General features: G+C 45.1%; 1 protein-coding gene across 3 annotated transcripts in view; it reads right to left on the reverse strand.

The window, feature by feature from the left end:
• The window catches only part of GALNT15 (polypeptide N-acetylgalactosaminyltransferase 15), a 126,744-nt gene that overhangs the window by 74,473 nt on the left and 34,272 nt on the right, over nt 1-17,999 (reverse strand). For all 3 annotated transcript variants that reach the window (XM_030933454.1, XM_030933450.1, XM_010377160.2), the window contains exons 5-10: nt 17,492-17,609; nt 15,948-16,142; nt 9,233-9,364; nt 8,739-8,843; nt 5,961-6,104; nt 1,303-1,425 (exon numbers count right to left, since the gene is read on the reverse strand). In XM_030933454.1, the coding sequence (XP_030789314.1) occupies nt 1,303-1,425; nt 5,961-6,104; nt 8,739-8,843; nt 9,233-9,364; nt 15,948-16,142; nt 17,492-17,609 (817 nt within the window). The remainder of the gene's footprint in view (nt 1-1,302; nt 1,426-5,960; nt 6,105-8,738; nt 8,844-9,232; nt 9,365-15,947; nt 16,143-17,491; nt 17,610-17,999) is intronic.

The following is a 17,999-nucleotide window of genomic DNA, read 5'->3' on the forward strand; positions in this document are numbered from 1 at the left end:
TCATGGACATTAACACCCAAATGTTACCTATCATAAGAATTTTGGCTCAGGCTCTGGCATTTTCCTCCCAGGGAGGTTTGCTTTTTTAGAAAGGTTGCTGTTTCTGCTCCAGTCAGTGCAAACCCTGTAACGGGCATCAGGAGAGTTTCTCTTTTTCTTTTTTGAGATGGAGTCTCACTCTGTCACCCAGATTGGAGTGCAGTGGCACGATCTCAGCTCACTGCAACCTCTGCCTCAGCCTCCCAAGTAGCTGGGATTACAGGTGTGCACCACCATGCCCGGCTAATTTTTGTATTTTTAGTAAAAACAAGGTTTTGCCATGTTGATGAGGTTGGTCTCGAACCCTGACGTCAGGTGATCCGCCCACCTCGGCCTCCCAAAGTGCTGGAATTACAGGCATGCGCCACCGCGCCTGGCAGGAGAGTTTCTCAACTGTGAACACCTTTGCTAACGGGAATGCTCAAATTGTGCTGATACTTCCAACACCAACGACCAAAGAAAAATTGATTGCAAGGGAATCTGGTTATGGTTATGGTTAACCAAGTTAGAGAAGAGCTAGGGCAGGGGGGATAGAAGTAGATTCTCAGTAGGAAAGAAATTCTCCATAATGGGGGAAATTCTCATTAACATGAAAATGTCTTTTCCCAGGTCTCTTGATGCCTTTCAGCTGCTGGGTTGAGCCGGAGAATTGGGACAAAGTGCTCTCGCATCTTCTCTCCAATCCTAAACCTCCTCTCTGCAGCTTCCTTTCCTTCCTCTGAGATATGGCTCAACAAATGAAGACAACATTTGTGCTAATAAACCCAATTCAGAGTTTTTGGAATATCAGACCAATACATCTGCTTCACTCTTTAATCTCCATGGTTGGCCAAACAGACAATCCAAGTTAAGGCCATTTGAAGACAAATAAATTGATCCATTGGATTTATGTATCCTGGAGGTGCTGCCAGAGAATGTCCAGGCCAGAGAGAAAGCAACTGTTAAGTGCTCAGCAGAGAAAAACAAAGAATCTTCTGTACTATGTAATAATCATTTCCCAGTGATGAAGACAACAGTTTAATGGATCAACTTTTTTTTTTTAAAAAAAAGCATCCAGAAGACAATGAAATAAGGTGTGAAAAGGAGAAACTTCCTATATTCTTTCACAGAGCTTTTTTCTCTCCTAACACCAGAAGCACAAACACAAAAGGATCAGCTTCATGAAATATATAAGCTCTTTAAGTTCACTTGGAGCTGAACTGTGATGGCCAAAATTCTCTTTTCCTCTGACACTGACATTCATCGTTCGTCCACAGCACTGACCTCGTCAAATCGCCACTGCTGGCGGGCTTTTCCATCACACGGACGCAGGTACAAATCTTTATTGCTTTCTTGCACCACAGCTTCCATGCATTTCCCAGAAAGAATGTGGACAATCATCCCATTCTAAAAGGAGAAAAGAAAAAAGAAAAGAAAACCAGTCCCCCACAGTCAGCAAAAGAGAATATTTTTAAGATTTGTGCTAATCATTAAGAGAATAACAGATTGTGAGACCTAGAAAGGAATTGTGGTATTTTGATTAACATAAAATATAAATTAGGTAGCCCTAAAATTTGGATGTCACTCAAAACCTTAGGGGTAACTAATCCAATTATCTTTATTGTGGTTGTGTAATTGCATCATTTCTTAGAAAGTTCTGGTTAGTATAATTCCCAGAGCATGTTCAGTCTTTATGCTATATTTGTGACATTCATTGTTATCACTGTAGTTGTAAATTTCTGCTTTCAAAACGATTTAATCCACTTTACCATCTGTTAATCCTGCAGTTGGGCACTGTTATTACCAGGCTCTAGTAGTAAGACCTCTAGGATATACTGAAGGCCTAAACCAGCCATGTTCAGAAGACCATGGCTATGCCCTGCTCAAAATCACCAGATTTAATATTGAATCCAACCTTCTCCTTTTCAAGAAAAAGTTAATTTCCTTATGAAAAGTTAAACAACCTTAACCAGCAATGTTGAAAATGCCTATTTATGTATTCATCCTTCATTTATTCGTTTTTGAGATTGATATGGTTTGGTTCTATGTGCCCACCCAAATCTCACACTGAATTGTAATTCGCAGTGTTGGAAGAGGGGCCTGGTGGGAGGTGACTGAATCATGGGGGCAGACTTCCCCCTTGCTGTTCTCTTGATAGAGTTCTCACACGATCCGGTTGTTTGGAAGTGTGTAGCACCTCCTCCTTCACTCTCTCTCCCCCTGCTCCGCCATGTGAGGACGGGGCTTGCTTCCTCTTAGCCTTCTGCCATGATTGTAAGTTTCCTGAGGCCTCCTCAGCCATGCTTCCTGTACAGCCTTTAGAATTGTGAGTCAATTACGCCTCTTTTCTTCATAAATTACCCAGTCTCAGGTATGTCTTTATAGCAGTGTGAGAACAGACTAGTATAGAGATCATAATACTACCCCTTTAAAGTACACAAGTTGGTAGGTTTTAGTATATTCACAAAGTTGTGCAACCTTCATTCCTATCTAATTCCAGAATATTTTCATCACTGTAAAAAGAAACCCACTACCCATCAGCAGTCACTCCCCACTCCTCCCTCCTCCCAGCAACTAATCATTAATCTACTTTCTATATTTATGGATTTTCCTATTCTGGACATTTCATACAAATGGTACTATATAAATGTGGCCTTTTGTAACCGGCTTCTTTCACTTTGTGTAATTTTTTTTTCCAAGATGGAGTCTTGCTCTGTTACCCAGGCGGGAGTACAGAGGCGTGATCTCGGCTCATTGCAACCTCCATCTCCCAGGTTCAAGCGATTCTCCTACCGCAGCCTCCCGTTTAGCTGGGATTACAGGCACGTGCCATCACGCCTGACTAATTTTTTGTATTTTTAGTAAAGATGTGTTTTCACCATATTGGCCAGGCTGGTCTCAAACTCCTGACCTCAAGTGATCTGCCTACCTTGGCCTCTCAAAGTGTTTGGCACTGTGTGTAATATTTTTAAGGTACGTCCATGCTGTACCACAAAACTTTTTCTTTCTTTTTTTAATTTTTATTTTATTTATTTATTTACTTTGAGACAGAATCTCTCTCTGTCACCCAGGCTGGAGTGCAGTGGCATGATCTTGGCTCACTGCAACCTCTGCCTCCTGGGTTCAAGTGATTCTCCTGCCTCATCCTCCCGAGTAGCTGGGACTACAGGTGCGCACCACCACACCTGGCTAGTTTTTGTATTTTTAGTACAAACGGGGTTTCACTGTATTGGCCAGGCTGGTCTCGAACTCCTGACCTCATGATCTGCCTGCCTCGGCCTCCCAAAGTGCTGGGATTACAGACGTGAGCCATTGCGCCTGGCCTCTTTTATTAAAAAAATTGTGATAAAAACACATAGCAAAACTTTTACCATCTGAGGCATTTTTAAGTGTAAAGTTTAGTAGTTGATGTAGTTTGGATGTTGGTCCCCACCTAACTCTCATGTTGAATTGTAATTCCCAGCGCTGGAGGTGAGGCTTGGTGGGGGATGTTTGGATCACGGGGACAGATCCCTTATGGCTTGGTGCTGTCTTCATGATAATGAGTTCTTGAGGATCTGGTCATTTAAAAGTGTGTGGCACCCCCTCCCCCACTCTCTTTCTCTTGTTCCTGCTTTCACCATGTGATATGCCTGCTTCCACTTCATCTTCTGCCATGAGTAAAAGCTCTCTGAGGCCTCCCTAGAAGCAGATGCCACTATGCTTCCTATACAGCCTGCAGAACCATGAGCCAATTGAACCTCTTTTCTTATAAATTACCCAGTCTCTAGTATTTCTTTATAGCAATGCAAGAATGGCCTGATAGGCCTGGTGCAGTGGCTCACACTTGTAATCCCAGCACTCTGGAGGGCCGAGGCGGGCAGATCACCCAATGTCAGGAGTTCGAGACCAGCCTGGCCAACATGGTGAAACCCTGTCTCTACTAAAAATACAAAATTAGCTGGGTGTAGTGGCAGGCACCTCTAATCGCAGCTACGCGGGAGGCTGAGGCAGGAGAATCACTTGAATCTGGGAGGCGGAGGTTGCAGTGAGCCGAGATCCTGCCATTGCACTCTAGCCTGGGCAACAAGAGCGAAACTCCATCTTAAAAAGAAAAAAAAGAATGGCCTAATAGAGTAGTGTTAAATATATTCACATTGTTGTGAGACAGATATCCAGAACTTTTTCATCTTGTAAAACTGGAACTCTATAACCATTAATAAACAAATTCCCTTTTTCTCCTCCTCTACCTGCCCCTGGTAACCACTGTTTTACTTTCTGTTTCTATTAATTTGACTACTTTAGATATCTCATGTAAATGGAATCGTAGTTTTTGTTCTTTTGTGACAGGTTTATTTCACCAGCATAATGTCCTCAAGATATGCCCATGTTGTAGCAGGTGATGGGATTGTCTTCCTTTTTAAGGCTGAATAATATGTGTATGCCACATTTTGTTCTCTCTTCATCCATGATGGACACCTGCGTTGCTTTCACTTCTTGGCTATTGTAAGCAGTGCCAGCATGAATAGTACCTCATTCCTTTTGCTGGCTGAATGATAATGACTTTTAAAAGTATTATTTATTAATGTCTGAAATATGCTGGGTATATCTTACTCCCTAATCTTTTACTTGTTATTTTTAAATGCTGTTTCTAAAGTGTATCTTATTCATAGGACTTGCTTAGAAAAATCCTTTACGATCCTTTAGAAAGGACCTTAACTTGCCCTTATAAAACTTCTTTGAGGCCAGGCACGGTGGCTCACGCCTGTAATCCCAGCACTTTGTGAGGCCGAGGCGGGTGGATCACCTGACGTCAGGAGTTCGAGACCAACCTGGACAACATGGCAAAACCCTGTCTCTACTAAAAATATAAAAAGTAGCCAGGCACAGTGGCTCACACCTGCAATCCTAGCTATTCAGGAGGCTGAGGCACAAGAATCGCTTGAACCTGGGAGGCAGAGGCTGCAGTGAGCCAGGATCGCATCGCTGCACTCCAGCCTGGGTAACAGAGTGAGACTCTGTCTCAAAAAAAAGACTTCTTTGAGCATGTGTGGGCCCGTTGAGTCCTGCCTTCAGTTGGTCACCAAAGCCCCAAGTGCTTTGTTCTCAAGTGCTTATTGTGAATTTAGCTTAAGTTTTCTATCATACGATTTTCTTCTTTCACAGCCTGCTTTAAGAGTATCAATGCACAGGATTCTGCTTAGTCATTTTATCCCTTTTATTCCCCAGCAGAAGTTGAGGAAAAGAAAATTTTAAAAGATGGGTATTTATTTGTTTGTATGTTAATACCCCAACTCATTTCAGGAAGAATTTGAAGTGGAGAAAAAGCTGTGTATGGACACTGTGTTGATATTGTCATCTTCTGATCCTGATTCTGTCATATGGGACCTGCCCACTCTCCCTAAGTACTGACATTCCTCCTATTTCCTCCCTAACTTCTGGAAAGGATCTATAGTTTCTTTCCCCCAGGATAATAGGGGTCAAAATTTTATGAAAATGATGAAATACTTACAGTGGAATTTGCATTAAAGGAAGAAAGTGGTATCTATATATTTACATCTACATCTATATCTAAAGTTTCTTAGTGGGTGGAGGGACTTTGAATTGCTCCTAAAACCACACCACCAAGGTGGCTGAATGCTCCTTGTAACATGCCTCACCATCCTACTTGTGAACTGAGCCAATACACTTCAAAAAGAGGTGGATCCCTCTCTCTGCAATGACCAGCATCAGAGTTACACAGAGACCTGGCAAATCATTACACATGAAGATGCCAGTGGCCCAACTTTGCTGCTGGGTTGCCTTTTCCTCCCGCTGAGGCTTTACTGCCCAGCCACTAAGTTCAAAAGCAGAGGCAAAGGTCCATAATACCTGACCTCTTGGAACAGCCCAGGATGCAGTGCCAACCAGCAGTTCCTTCTGACCAGCAGCACTACCAGGCTCTTTCTGAACAGATCACTCACCTCCTGGAAGTCCCAGTGCTGCTGGTGGATGGCCAAGCCTTCCTCCGTGCAGTTCTGAAGAATCACCTGCTCCTCCCTGACAGCGAAGCACAGGTGCTGTGGCCTGCCAAAGTGAATCTCCTTCCTGCTGGTGTGCTGCAGGTACTGTGACAGAAGCAAGGGTTGTTAGCGCAGCTAGAAAGAGATCCTCTCCAAAGCTGTAGAGGAGGTAAGAAGAACCCACTATACAGCTGAGGTCTAGGGGCAATCTTCAGATTCTATTGGGGTCAGCAAGATCACATCTCACGGTCAAGTCCAAAAACATGCTGCTAGACTAGTTGTAGCCTCTGAAGTCCCCATATTCCAGCTGCTCTCACATTCATATTTACACATTCTGGCATGTTTCTCTGTTACTTTGTTTACTGTATCATAGGTGAGGCCATAAAAAGTGCTGTGTGTTTGGTTAGTATACTGTTGAAAGCACAGATGAGGAACCTCTCTGAAGCCCAGGTTGATGTCTTTCTGGAGAGCCCTGACCTGCTCCTGAAACTAATTTTCCTGCAGTTTATTGTATCTGCTGGCTCTCACTCATGGTTATTGTTTCCTCCAGTGTTTTGTAGTGTTGGATTGTGCACAACTTTGTGAGGGGCTTTAACTGTGAGGATCTTGTGAACATTAATTGGAAGGCATGTCCTAGAAAGACTATTTTCTGTTCGTTTCTGTCAGATGCAGCTTGAACTTATTTTTACATTAATTTTGTGGCTTACAGACAGGATCAGCTTCATGGGCATGTGACCTGTGCAGTCACATGGGGCCTCATGCTTAGATGGGTTTAATACTCTTGGTTTAATAAAGTTGATTTAATGCTCTGCTGTCACTGTCTTGAAATTCTTAATAATTGTCAAATTAAAGACTACATTGTCATCTTGCACTGGGCCCTGCAATTAGATAGCCTGTCCTGTTTGAGGATTCCCAAACTTCACAATTAATACACATGTGAACCTAAGCCCATATTAGATGCAAGCTTGTGGTTAAAAATTCTCAGGGGAGAGTAATTTGTTTCCTACTCAAAGCCCCTGTAGGGACAAGTTTCTTGCCATTTTCCTGTGGCAGGGGGTGGATATTTCTAGTCAAACTTTTCAAGAACAGGTTACCCTTTGAAGGTCAAAGCTGGCTTGCTATGGGAGTTTCATTTCTGATTTCTCACCTCTCATGGGCTAAGGCGGGCTCTCATCACTTTTGCCTTGCATGGAGCCAACAGCTGTAGATTCCTGAGGCTGGCAGTAACCATCCCCTCATACTTGGTAGGGCAGCTTCGCCCATGTCCAATTCCTCTACTTTCAGTTGCCTCTTGTTTTTTGACCCCTAGAGGTTTCCCTTTCTTGCTTGCAAACTCATTTATTCATGAAAAAGGGTGTTTCATATTTTTTTATCCAGCATATCTTATCTAGGTGTTTATAGGGAAGGGCTTTCATCTTATCTAGTTTACAATATTGCAGGATCCTAAAGTCCTTACTATTAAAAAAAAAAAAAAAAGAACAAGAAAGAGCTAATATTCCTTTTGCATAAAGGAGGCTGTATTATTCTTTTGTTTCTTTATTTTTTTTATTCTTCTTTTTCAGCCCAAAATAATCTCTGTAGAGGCTGCATTATTCTTAACTGCAGGTGAGGAAACCAAGATTTAAAGAAGCCTGCCAGGATCACACAGCTAGAAAATGAGGGAGCTCAGATTCAAACCAAGCTATGCCTGACTGCAAAGCTAGAACAAATTTCACCCTACCATGTGGCTTCCTCACTCAGCACTCGATGTTTATGTCTGTATCCCTTGTGCCAGGTGTGAATGCCTATTAGTATGTCCTAGAAGATTGGTAAAGGGCAGAGCCAAAGGAGGCCAGATGGATCCTGAGCATCTCCCTTCCACATGTTCTATAGGCCTACAGCCTGCCCCCAGGAACCCGGGGCCTACGCTGCCAAGCCCAGCCTCAGCCAGCCTTCCGTGCAGGGCTGGACAACAGACCCTCAGAGAGATGCTGTCTTTTGCCCCCGGGATGTTTGATTCTCATCCAGTGACTATCTCCAGGAAATTATACTTTGATGTTTGTTTTTATTAGGGGCCTTTGGGGTGTGATAACTTAAAAGTCCCTATCACAGCCTGAAAAGAGAGAGACTTGGGGACAAGCTAGGCTTTCTAGGTTGTCATCCAGTTGTGAAAAGAAGTGGACCTACCAGCCCACAGCTACCGTCGGTGGAGGATTTCTACCACTTTGGGCAGTTACTCCATAATGAAAATTTTGAAGAGAAGTATTACTCCTAAGATATAAGGAGACCTTCCTAATGACCAAATGGTGCTGGAGACTGGAATGACCCTGCTGCCTCTAGATCCTTATCTTGATATGATTACCTTCTTCAGTCCTTGGACAATTGAACCCTGCCTGAACCTTGAAGGCTTCTGAGTTTGCAATCCCTGGGCTGTTTTCTGATCTTTCTTAGGTCAGTCACTAGACCCTAAGCCTCAGTTTTCTCATCTGTCAAATGAAAAGTTTGGCCAAACAGCCTCTCCATTTCCCTTTAACTAAGATGTTTTTATTTTCTAACAATGGCCTATCTCTGTGCTTACAGATGGAGGTGAGGTGAGGAGAGCTGTGATGGGTCATTACAGTGAGGGACCATGGTAGTCCAGGGACATGGGACCACAGAAAGAAGATATCTCAAAGGGAAGTAGGGGGCATCCCAGAAAAATGTCACCCACTTTCAAGTCTTCTTGGGCTATGATTCATCCTGAGAAGTCTGACTACCCACCTGTTGCTGCCGGCTGTCACTGCAAGGAGCCAACACCATGGGACAGTCCAGGAGGTTCCCTTCTGCTTGGCAGTCTGCACAGAGCCCAAGTCCAGTGTTGTGGAGCTGAAAGTGGACACGTGGGATTCACTCCACACAGGAGTGAATTCCAAATTCCACCCTCGGTCAGGCACCCTCGGTCAGGTACCATTCCTTTGCTGTATTCTCTGGAGTGTAGCCCAAGGTACATTGTTCAGGCCACAACAATGGGTGTGGTCAAGCTGAAGCCACTGACCCTAAGGGACAGGCCTCTTGAAGGAGTTGCTTTGGAGTGGGTAATGGAGCAAAACCAGCCACCTTCTTCAGACTGGCATGGAGGCACAGGATGGACCCAAGGCCTCTGAGGCCCTGCTAAACTGTGAATGGTTGACCAGGGACATGGAACAGCTAAACATCTAGTTGTTGTCTTGGGAAGCTTCCCTCTCCCTCCCCATCTTCCCTGGGTCATGCCTTGCCTTTCCAGAGAACCTGGGCCTGGGTTCAGATGGGTACAGCTCAGGGTAGACATTAGCCAGAAACCAGTGGAATGTCCGACAACTCAGTCTCCTTTGCAGCTGCAAGCGTTCCATACAGTCTGGCTTCTCAACCTGCGGAGGAGAAAGACACAAGCAGGATGATGAAAGCTTGTCTTGCTCAGAATTAACATGGTTGGGGATGGAGTGGCTGGGAAGAAGCTGAAGGATCAGGACAGAAGGAAGGGGCCAAGACCACAGTTCTCCAGGGCTGCAGTGGGGAGGGTCATGTGTTGGGAGAAGAAGGTCTGGAAGGGACAGAATAGCACAGATCTTCCCTACAGAGAGCTGTGGAACCAGCAAGACTGTAAGTGATATCAGCCCCTTCCCACACTCCCTCAAATCTCCAGTCTATAAAGACTATGATAAGCCAGGAGTGGTGGCTCACTCCTCCAGCAATTTGGGAGGCCGAGGCTGGTGGATCACTTGAGGTCAGGGGTTCAAGACCAGCCTGGCCAACATGGTGAAACCCTATCTCTACTAAAAATACAAAAAATTAGCCAGGAGTGGTGGCATATGCCTGTAATCCCAGCTACTCGGGAGGCTGAGACAGGAGAAATCACTTGAATCCAAGAGGCAGAGGCTACAGTGAGCCAAGATCATGCCACTGCACTCCAGCCTGGGTGACAGAGCAAGACTCCTTCTCAAAAAAAAAAAGAGAGAGAGAGAGAGAGAGACTATGATATCTGTGCTTTAATGATTTTTCTGCAGAAATTGGCAAAATTGTGGAACTTTGCACCTAGGTTGATGTAAGGAGAAACCACAATGGGCCTCATGGAGTCAGGTACTGACCCATAGGCAACTGAGATGAAGTTAGCTGGGAAATCATGGGCTAGGGGTTGGGGCAAGGCAAGTGTATCTTTCTTCACCTCTGGGTACCATTAATGAATCACTCCGTTGGGCTACACTATCCCCTCTTTTTGAGATTTTCCTTTATGATACAGTTGTCCTAGGATGGAGATCAAGGCAAATTGTTAACACTAGTACAAATTAATGTTTTTGGCTATATTGATGATACAAAGAACTGTACCCAAAAGTTTAGTACCAAATCATGGATACTTTTAGGGAAGAGAGAGGTGACAAGGATGGGTTGGAATGACCACAGACAAAAAAAGAGAGAACCCTTTCCTGGCATGGGGAGAGGAAGCAAGCTGGCCATGTCAGAATTCCCATTTGATGGCCTCTAATCTGACAGTAAGACACGGTCCACCAGGCTGTGTGAAGTGCGCTTGGTTTGGTTCTGTTTTCTCTCTCTTTTAGACCTCAGCTGGAATGTGGTAAGTCTGTTGTACTGAAATTCTCTCTAGACACTTCTCAAAGTGTGGTTCCCTGAGCATCTGCCTGAAGAATGCCCATGGAGCTTGTTAAAAATGTAGATTCCTGGGCCCTGCCCCAGAGACGATACAGTTGTTTGGGGTGGAGGCCCTGGAATCTGCATTTTAACCATTTCTCCTGGTGAGTCTTTTTCACACAAAGTTTGAGAAAAACTTCTCTAAGTCAGGAATTTCTTGTTTACTCGGTTTATTTACCCACCATGAAACCAAGGGGATCCATTACTTTTTCCTCTAAGTAAATTAGTATGTTTCTTGATGGCTTCTTAGCATTCTTTGTGTTTATTTGAAACCTCCCTACATCTTTCCCAGAGTTGGACTTTGCTACCAAAACAGAAACATTTCTTCATGTGAGTTCTATCACCTTTACTTTTCTTGATAAAGAGATAAACTGATAAATCTACCCAATCTTTGTTTGACCTTGAAGGAGGGGCAGGCTGACAATGAACTTTCCCTTCTGTAGAATTACGTCTAACAGAAGAGAAAACAAGGAAATGTCCACGCCCCGAGCAGCAAAAGTCTACCCTTGTCTTTTGGGTGCCCAGGATTTCTGTATCTCAAAACCTTGTGGGGATTTTGGGGTGGATGGAGAAATAGAAATCTTTAGGGCAAAATTAACTTTTGGTTATTTAAATTTAAAATAAATGCATGCTATCAAATACCTTCAGGGAGGCAGGAATGTCACTGAAACTTTGAAATCAAAGTAAGTGATAGGACATTTCCAAAGCATGAATACATGGAAATGTTCAAAAGAGAGAGAAATAAAAGGAGCCCTCTGCTAAACGTCTTCTCACTGACCAGTAAGGATGCCATTCTCCTTGCAGAAGTCATCAAATGAACAAAATGGACATCTGTGAATCAGAGAATGGACACCCAAATGGATATAAGAAGAAAAAGGTACCTCACCTGTAGACTTTATGAAAGTAAGCCTACCATTTATTCTTCAAAACACTCTTTCACATTTCATTTTATAGTATACTCACAACAGTTAGTGAGTTCTTACAGGTTACATGACTTTCCCAGGGTCAATAGCTTCTAATAGGTCAGAGTGTTATATCAGGTAGCTAGTCAGACAAAAGCAGGGCAGGGGAGGATTTTCCCCAAGCCCCCAACCTCCAGGGATGTCAGGCCGCCACCAGGTGTTGGTCAGGCAGCTGCTAACTGTCTTTCTAAACCAATAATTAGTTGCAGCTGGCACCAGAGAAAGGCAGTCTCTCCACAGACAGAGAAACCTGAAATTGGTGATCAGCTTCCCGATACGATCTCAGGAGTTGGGCAAGTGGGCTCAAGCACGTGCACTAAGAGGCAAAATGGTGGCGTTTTACTGGTATATGACCTTCCTCCGGGAGTAAGCAACTGGTAACGCCACAAGGGCGCATGCGAACAATTTCAGTAAACACACTGCGCATGCTCCCCTCCCAAGTGCTAACAGGCCACTGCACATGTGGACAGCCCTCCAGGGGAAGAATCAGGGAAGAAGGGACACAAGCCCCCAGAAGCATGCCATTGTATAAGACCCCAAGTCAAAGATCAAACTGCACACTTGATCTATGAAGTTGCCCACTTGGCCCTGTTCCAAACGTACTTTACTTCCTTTCGTTCCTGCCCTAAACTTTCCTTCCCCCCCCCCCCCCCGAGATAGGGTCTTCCTCTGGCTTCCAGGCTAAAGTGCAATGGGGCGATATCAGCTCACTGCAAACTCCACCTCCCTAGCTCAAGCCATCCTTCCACCTCAGCCTCCTGAGTAGCTGCTACTACAGGTGTACACCACCATGCCCAGCTAATTTTTGTAGTTTTTTGTAGACACCAAGGTTTCACCATGTTGCCCAGGCTGATCTTGAGCTCCTGGTAAACTTTTTAATAAACTTTCACTCCTGCTTTAAAACTTGCTTTGGTCTCTCACTCTGCCTTACGCCCCTCAGTTGAATTCTTTCTTCTGAGAAGGCAAGAATTGAGGTTGCTGCAGACCCATATAGATTCACCACTGAAAACAAGAGCCAAAGGTTGATCTCAGGTTTATAAATCTTTTTGCCATCCATCCATTCCCCCAATAAATGTTTATGGAGCACCTACTATGTGCATGGAATTTAACTAGGCATTGGAGATGTCAAGGTCAGCAGAATACTCTTCCTGCCCTTTTTGAGCTTGTAAGTTTGTGGAACATTTGTTGAGCGCCGCCTTCTTCTTCTTCTTCCTCCTCTTCTTCTTCTGAGGAGGGAGGGGAGGAGGGCGGGGAGAGAGTGATGAGGAGCGAGGAGGATAGGAGGAGGGGCAGGCGTGCGGAGGAAAGACGGGGAGCGAGGAGTGAGGAGGAGATGGAGAGTAGTGTACACGTGATATGCATAGAGGGTAAGAGCATTCGCATCATTAAGACGATCCTTCCATCCTACGCTACTATACTCCTCTTCTCCTCTTCTTCTATTCTTCTTCTTCTTATTCTTCTTTCTTTCTTCTTCTTCTCCTTCTCCTTCTCCTTCTTCTTCTTCTTCTTTCTTCCTTCGTTCTTCTTCTTTCTTCTTCTTTCAGAGTCTCACTCTGTCACCGGGCTGGAGTGCAGTTGCATGATCTCAGCTTACTACAACCTCCACCTTCTGGGTTCAAGCAATTCTCCTGCCTCAGTCTCCTGAGTACCTGGGACTATAGGCACGTGCCATCATGCCCAACTAATTTTTGTATTTTTAGTAGAGATGGGGTTTCACCATGGTGGTCTTGATATCTTGACCTCATGATCTGCCCGCCTTGGCCTCCCAAAGTGCTGGGATTACAGGCATGAGCCACTGTGCTCAGCTGAGCACCTTCTATATACCAAATACATCCCTGCCTTCCCCCAAATTCAGACAGAACTACAGAGGATAGCTTCTTTATGGACCTCCAACTATTTCTGGAAAAGTATGGTGTCTACATTTGAGCATTACTGTTTTGATGTTAGAGAGCTAAGAGACAAAAAATACTAAAAGGTCAGACTCGTTCTAGTTCTACTTCTGGTTCTCTCCCCACTTTTATTTAGCAACTCACCGTCTCATGGGGCCTCGATTTTCTATTTTATAGAATAAAGGACTTGGGTGAATACAAACAAGCACTTAAAAAATCCTGCAATCACTGTCTGTACAAGCAAACTGGATTTTCCCAAAAGCAGACCAATCATGCTGTAAAAAGTCATGTCAGTCCCCAATTTCTGTAATTGTCTAGAACAAAGTATACATTCACAGGTACTTCTAATTGCACCAACCAATGTGGGAAGAAGGTTGAAGTTCTGTAAATAATTTGCATACTGTTGCATTAGGCTGGCCACAGCCAACATGCCATGTCCTAATGAGCCTGTCTGGTGGAAAGTTAGTCTGGCGCATCAAAAATTATGCAATATTTAACACTTCTTTAAGAATTCTTTACAAATGCAGTCTGTGCCAATGTTAAGAAAATGTCCTCTGAAAGCAAAGAGCTAATACTAAATTGACATCCCAAGGGAGAAAAATAGCTGCTTTGGCCAAAAGAAACCCAAGAGATTAAAAACCACAGAAACTCTGTGGACCTCTACAGAACTCTGTAGAAGGCCACTTGCTCCCCATTGCTAATTGAATAAAGTCTAAACTGTTTAGCCTGACCCTCAGGGGCTCCAGAGTCTTCCCCCAACTCCTCTGTATGTCTGAGTTGAACCCATTCAGCCATTCTTCAGACGTGACCTCCCCTGAAAAGATGTCTGTCATGAGCCTGTCTAGGATGAATCACTCCCACCTTTGTTAACATTTTCTCTTCCAGAGGAGCTCCTGCCCCACCAGGAACCTGATAAGCATCGGGTATGGTTCCCTGTCCCCTGTAGGACCCACCCAGGGCCTGGCACAGAGCAGGTGCTTGGTTGACCTTTGTCGACCATGAGTAGCCATGGCAATAATGATGGTATTGATATGTAATAATGATAGTAAACACACAAGCAGGGCTTACTCAGTGCCAGGCACTCGTCTAACATGTTTTGCGTTTATTAACATATTTATTCATCCTAACAATGGAAGGAAAGCTTAACAAATGAGGAAGCAGAAACACTGAGTGTTTAAGTAACTTTCGGATCATATAACCAATACTTAAACCCAGACCATCTTGTTCTTGGAGTCCATGAGCTTAACCATCAGACTACACAGCTTCTAGGTCGGTGTCTAGAGTTGGACACATGCTTCCACTTCCCACAGATAGAGATGGAGAAGGAGACTAAAGAAGAACAACTAGCTAGTAAATGAGCTGGGTCCCTTGTGAGAGTTTTCCTTTCAATTGCAATGCCTTCCTGGAGGAACGAAGGAGGCTGCTGTTAGTAGCATTTCTCCTGTACCAGGAAAGGAGCCAATGCCACTCTGTGTAATAGTGTGGCTAACTGACGGGGTCCAAGAGGAGACTCTAGCCTGCCTAGATCTACCTTAGGAATTACTGTTGAGCCCTGGGATTCTGTGTACTGTTAACACTTTCCCCAGCTAAAGAAACAAAGATCCTTGAAGTTCAAGGAGCCCTGACACATTCCAGGCTCTGGAAGCTATTCCCACTTAGGGAAGGGGTTGGGTCTAGAATAGGGAGGAGGCAAAGCCCTGAGGACCAGGGCGGAAGGGGAGGCATTGGGCTGTTCTGCAGGGCTTCCCTGTCAGGCTGGCCCTGCATTCGGGCATGTCCTTCCATTTAAAGTGGCTAGGCTTCATCTGTGGCATGCAAACTCACATCTAACTCACACCCCAGCAGCGTGGGCTGCTGAGGGGCTTGTAGGAGCTGCTCCAGAGTTCCCACTTACAGCACAGCAAGCTGTGAACCCACTTCCCACACTGAACAGCGTTTACGGGTCACTCTGGAAGGACTGAGCTAAAAAGCCTCTGACCAACTGATAATGCGCTGTTTGTGGATGTTTAGTTAAATATTTAAAATTTTTATTTTTCTGTGGCTTTTTTTGGACTCTACTTTTATATTTAATATGTGTTTCACGTCTTGGATAATTTCACAGCCCTGAGCCCTTTGCTCAGGATGAAAGGAGACCTGGCCTTGGAGACCTAACTCATTGCTTCTCTGTGCCAACCCCTCCCCTGGCCCCAGATGAGGGATCCCATCCCATAGATGTCATCCCATAAATGTTAGGGAGCTTCAGGCCAAGGCCAGCTGTGATGTCCCATGGAGAAGCCGGAGAGACAAAGGACAGCCTCACCAGGTAGAGGAGCCACTTGAGACAGGGCAGCTCGAGGGAAGCTCAAGCCAGAATCTTCTGTTTTCCCCTCCAGGCAAAAGAAAGGAGCCCTCCCTGGCCCACCTCCTGCGGGTGGCCCTGTGCTGGACACAGAAGCCCCACCTGGCTCTCTCCTTACCTTGCTCAAGGAGAAGGCCTCTGGGCTATGCCTGTAGAAGGTTTCCTTGAATGACCCCAGCCAGGTCTCAGCAATGCGAACCTTGTTCCTCCAGGTGGCCTCCTGGTCAACGGGGGAGAGGGCATCCTGATTTCGGTAGATGTGCCCTACCCGAGAGCAGGGAAGGATTTCAACGGAGCCACCGCAGAGCCAGGCCTGCCACGAAGGGAGAAGATAAATACCTTGGCATTCCGCCTTTAAGAACAGTGGGAAATAAGGAGCGCTATCTATGAGGGGCTGGCAAAACGCACAGGAAATCATGAGCACTCAATGGTGAAGATGATTATAGTCCCCAGTGTGGAGTAGAGTTTCCAGATTTGGAAGTTCTGGGCATGGGAGTGACAGGGTGGAGAGAATAGAAGCAGTTGTCCCAAAATGGGGACAAGGGGGCCCATCCCCATGCAACTACCTGAATATGCGGCCCTTCAAACACATGCAGATCTAGCACTTAGAGAGATGTAGCCTGTGAATTAGCACCCCTACTCCCCAAAGGACACTTCCTCAGGGAAAAAGATGTCCCCAGTGGTCTGGGAATATCTCAAAGCTTGTGAAGTGTGCTACAAGCTTTGAGCTGTAGCACCAGGGGCTGTTTGTGGTAGAGACAGAAGCAAGCTTTCCTGAGACATAGTCTTTACTATTTCAAGAAATTTCCCTCTGCTCTCCCACTCCCAAATGGCTGGAGGTCACTTGGCAGGAAGCCTTTCATTCCACATTTGGGGATAAAGGTTAAAGGAGTAGCGGTCCTAGGATAAGCAGCATACGAATGGAAACACCAAAACTGGGGTTCCCAAACTGTGTGCCAAGGTACCCCAGGGTGCCACAGCAAACTCATAGGGTCTGGTGTTAAATTTCTGAGAGCATGGTCACATCTGTTGGACTTTACGCAGAATATAAGCTTTAGGTAATCCACACTTTCAGCATTAGGTCTGTGCACTTTTGATGACGAATGTTTTTCTGGGGTTGGGTTTTCGGAGGGTACTCTGATGAAAAAGCAAGTATCATGCCAGAAAGCAATGTGGAACAGGAAATGAGGGTGACTCCAAGGTTTGAGAAGTTGTGCGGTGCCCAAAAGGTGCTAAGTTTTTATGACAAGTATTAAAGTGTTTGGACAAAACTACTCAATATACAGAACTTTGGGTATTTGCTTTGGACTATGGGTGCTGCGAAAAAAGTACTAAGATGCTAAGAGTGCTATGAATAGAGAATGTGTGAGAGCCTCTGGAATCTCTGCACAGAAGTTAAAATAACTGAGAGTATACCCATTCCTGGAAGCAGGTTTTGAGGGTCAATTTCATGAAGACTCTGAGAGTGAAACCAAGCTATAGCACAAGAGAGATGGGAAACTGTGAGAAACGGAAGGGTTGACACACAATACAGGAATGACTTTATAATTTTCCCACAGCCTCATTCCTTCCCAGTGACATTTCTAATGCCTGCCTTCAAGATGTGACCACACACACCACTCCAGAGATCCGACCTGTGTCCTCCCTTGGTCCAGGACATACCTTGAAAGACAGTTCGAGGTTTTCACCACCCCGCAGCGACATAAGAGGGTCATACGCTCCAGTGTTTTGGAAGTAATGTCTGTCCATGGCCACCACCTCTCCGGGCACCACAGGGCTCCTGGACACAGAAGACGGGCAAGACATTGTAGGTCAGAACCCAGAGCATAGCAGGCAAAGCTGGGGACTGGGGTTTCCCAGGTGGGAGCTCCAGTGACTGAAAGAATAGGCTTTGGGCTCAGGTAGAATGCAATGTTTTTAATTGCAAGACCGGAGCAGAGCCATGATGTCAGAAATCCCAGTATTTGATGAAAAGAGAGCTATTCTTGCTTAGGCCTTTTATACTCTATTCTCAGGTACTGCTCCTAGAGAGGGCCCAGGGACCACACCTGAGGCTCCCCTGCCCTCTGGCTTGAGTCCCTCTGGAAAGATGTTTGGGAAGAAGGCCTTGGTTAAAATAAGGTACCCTGAGAGAGGTAGCACCTGGCCTGACACAGCGACATGGTCAGGC

Source organism: Rhinopithecus roxellana, chromosome 1 (assembly GCF_007565055.1).
Source record: "Rhinopithecus roxellana isolate Shanxi Qingling chromosome 1, ASM756505v1, whole genome shotgun sequence".
Classification (NCBI taxonomy): Eukaryota; Metazoa; Chordata; class Mammalia; order Primates; family Cercopithecidae; genus Rhinopithecus; species Rhinopithecus roxellana.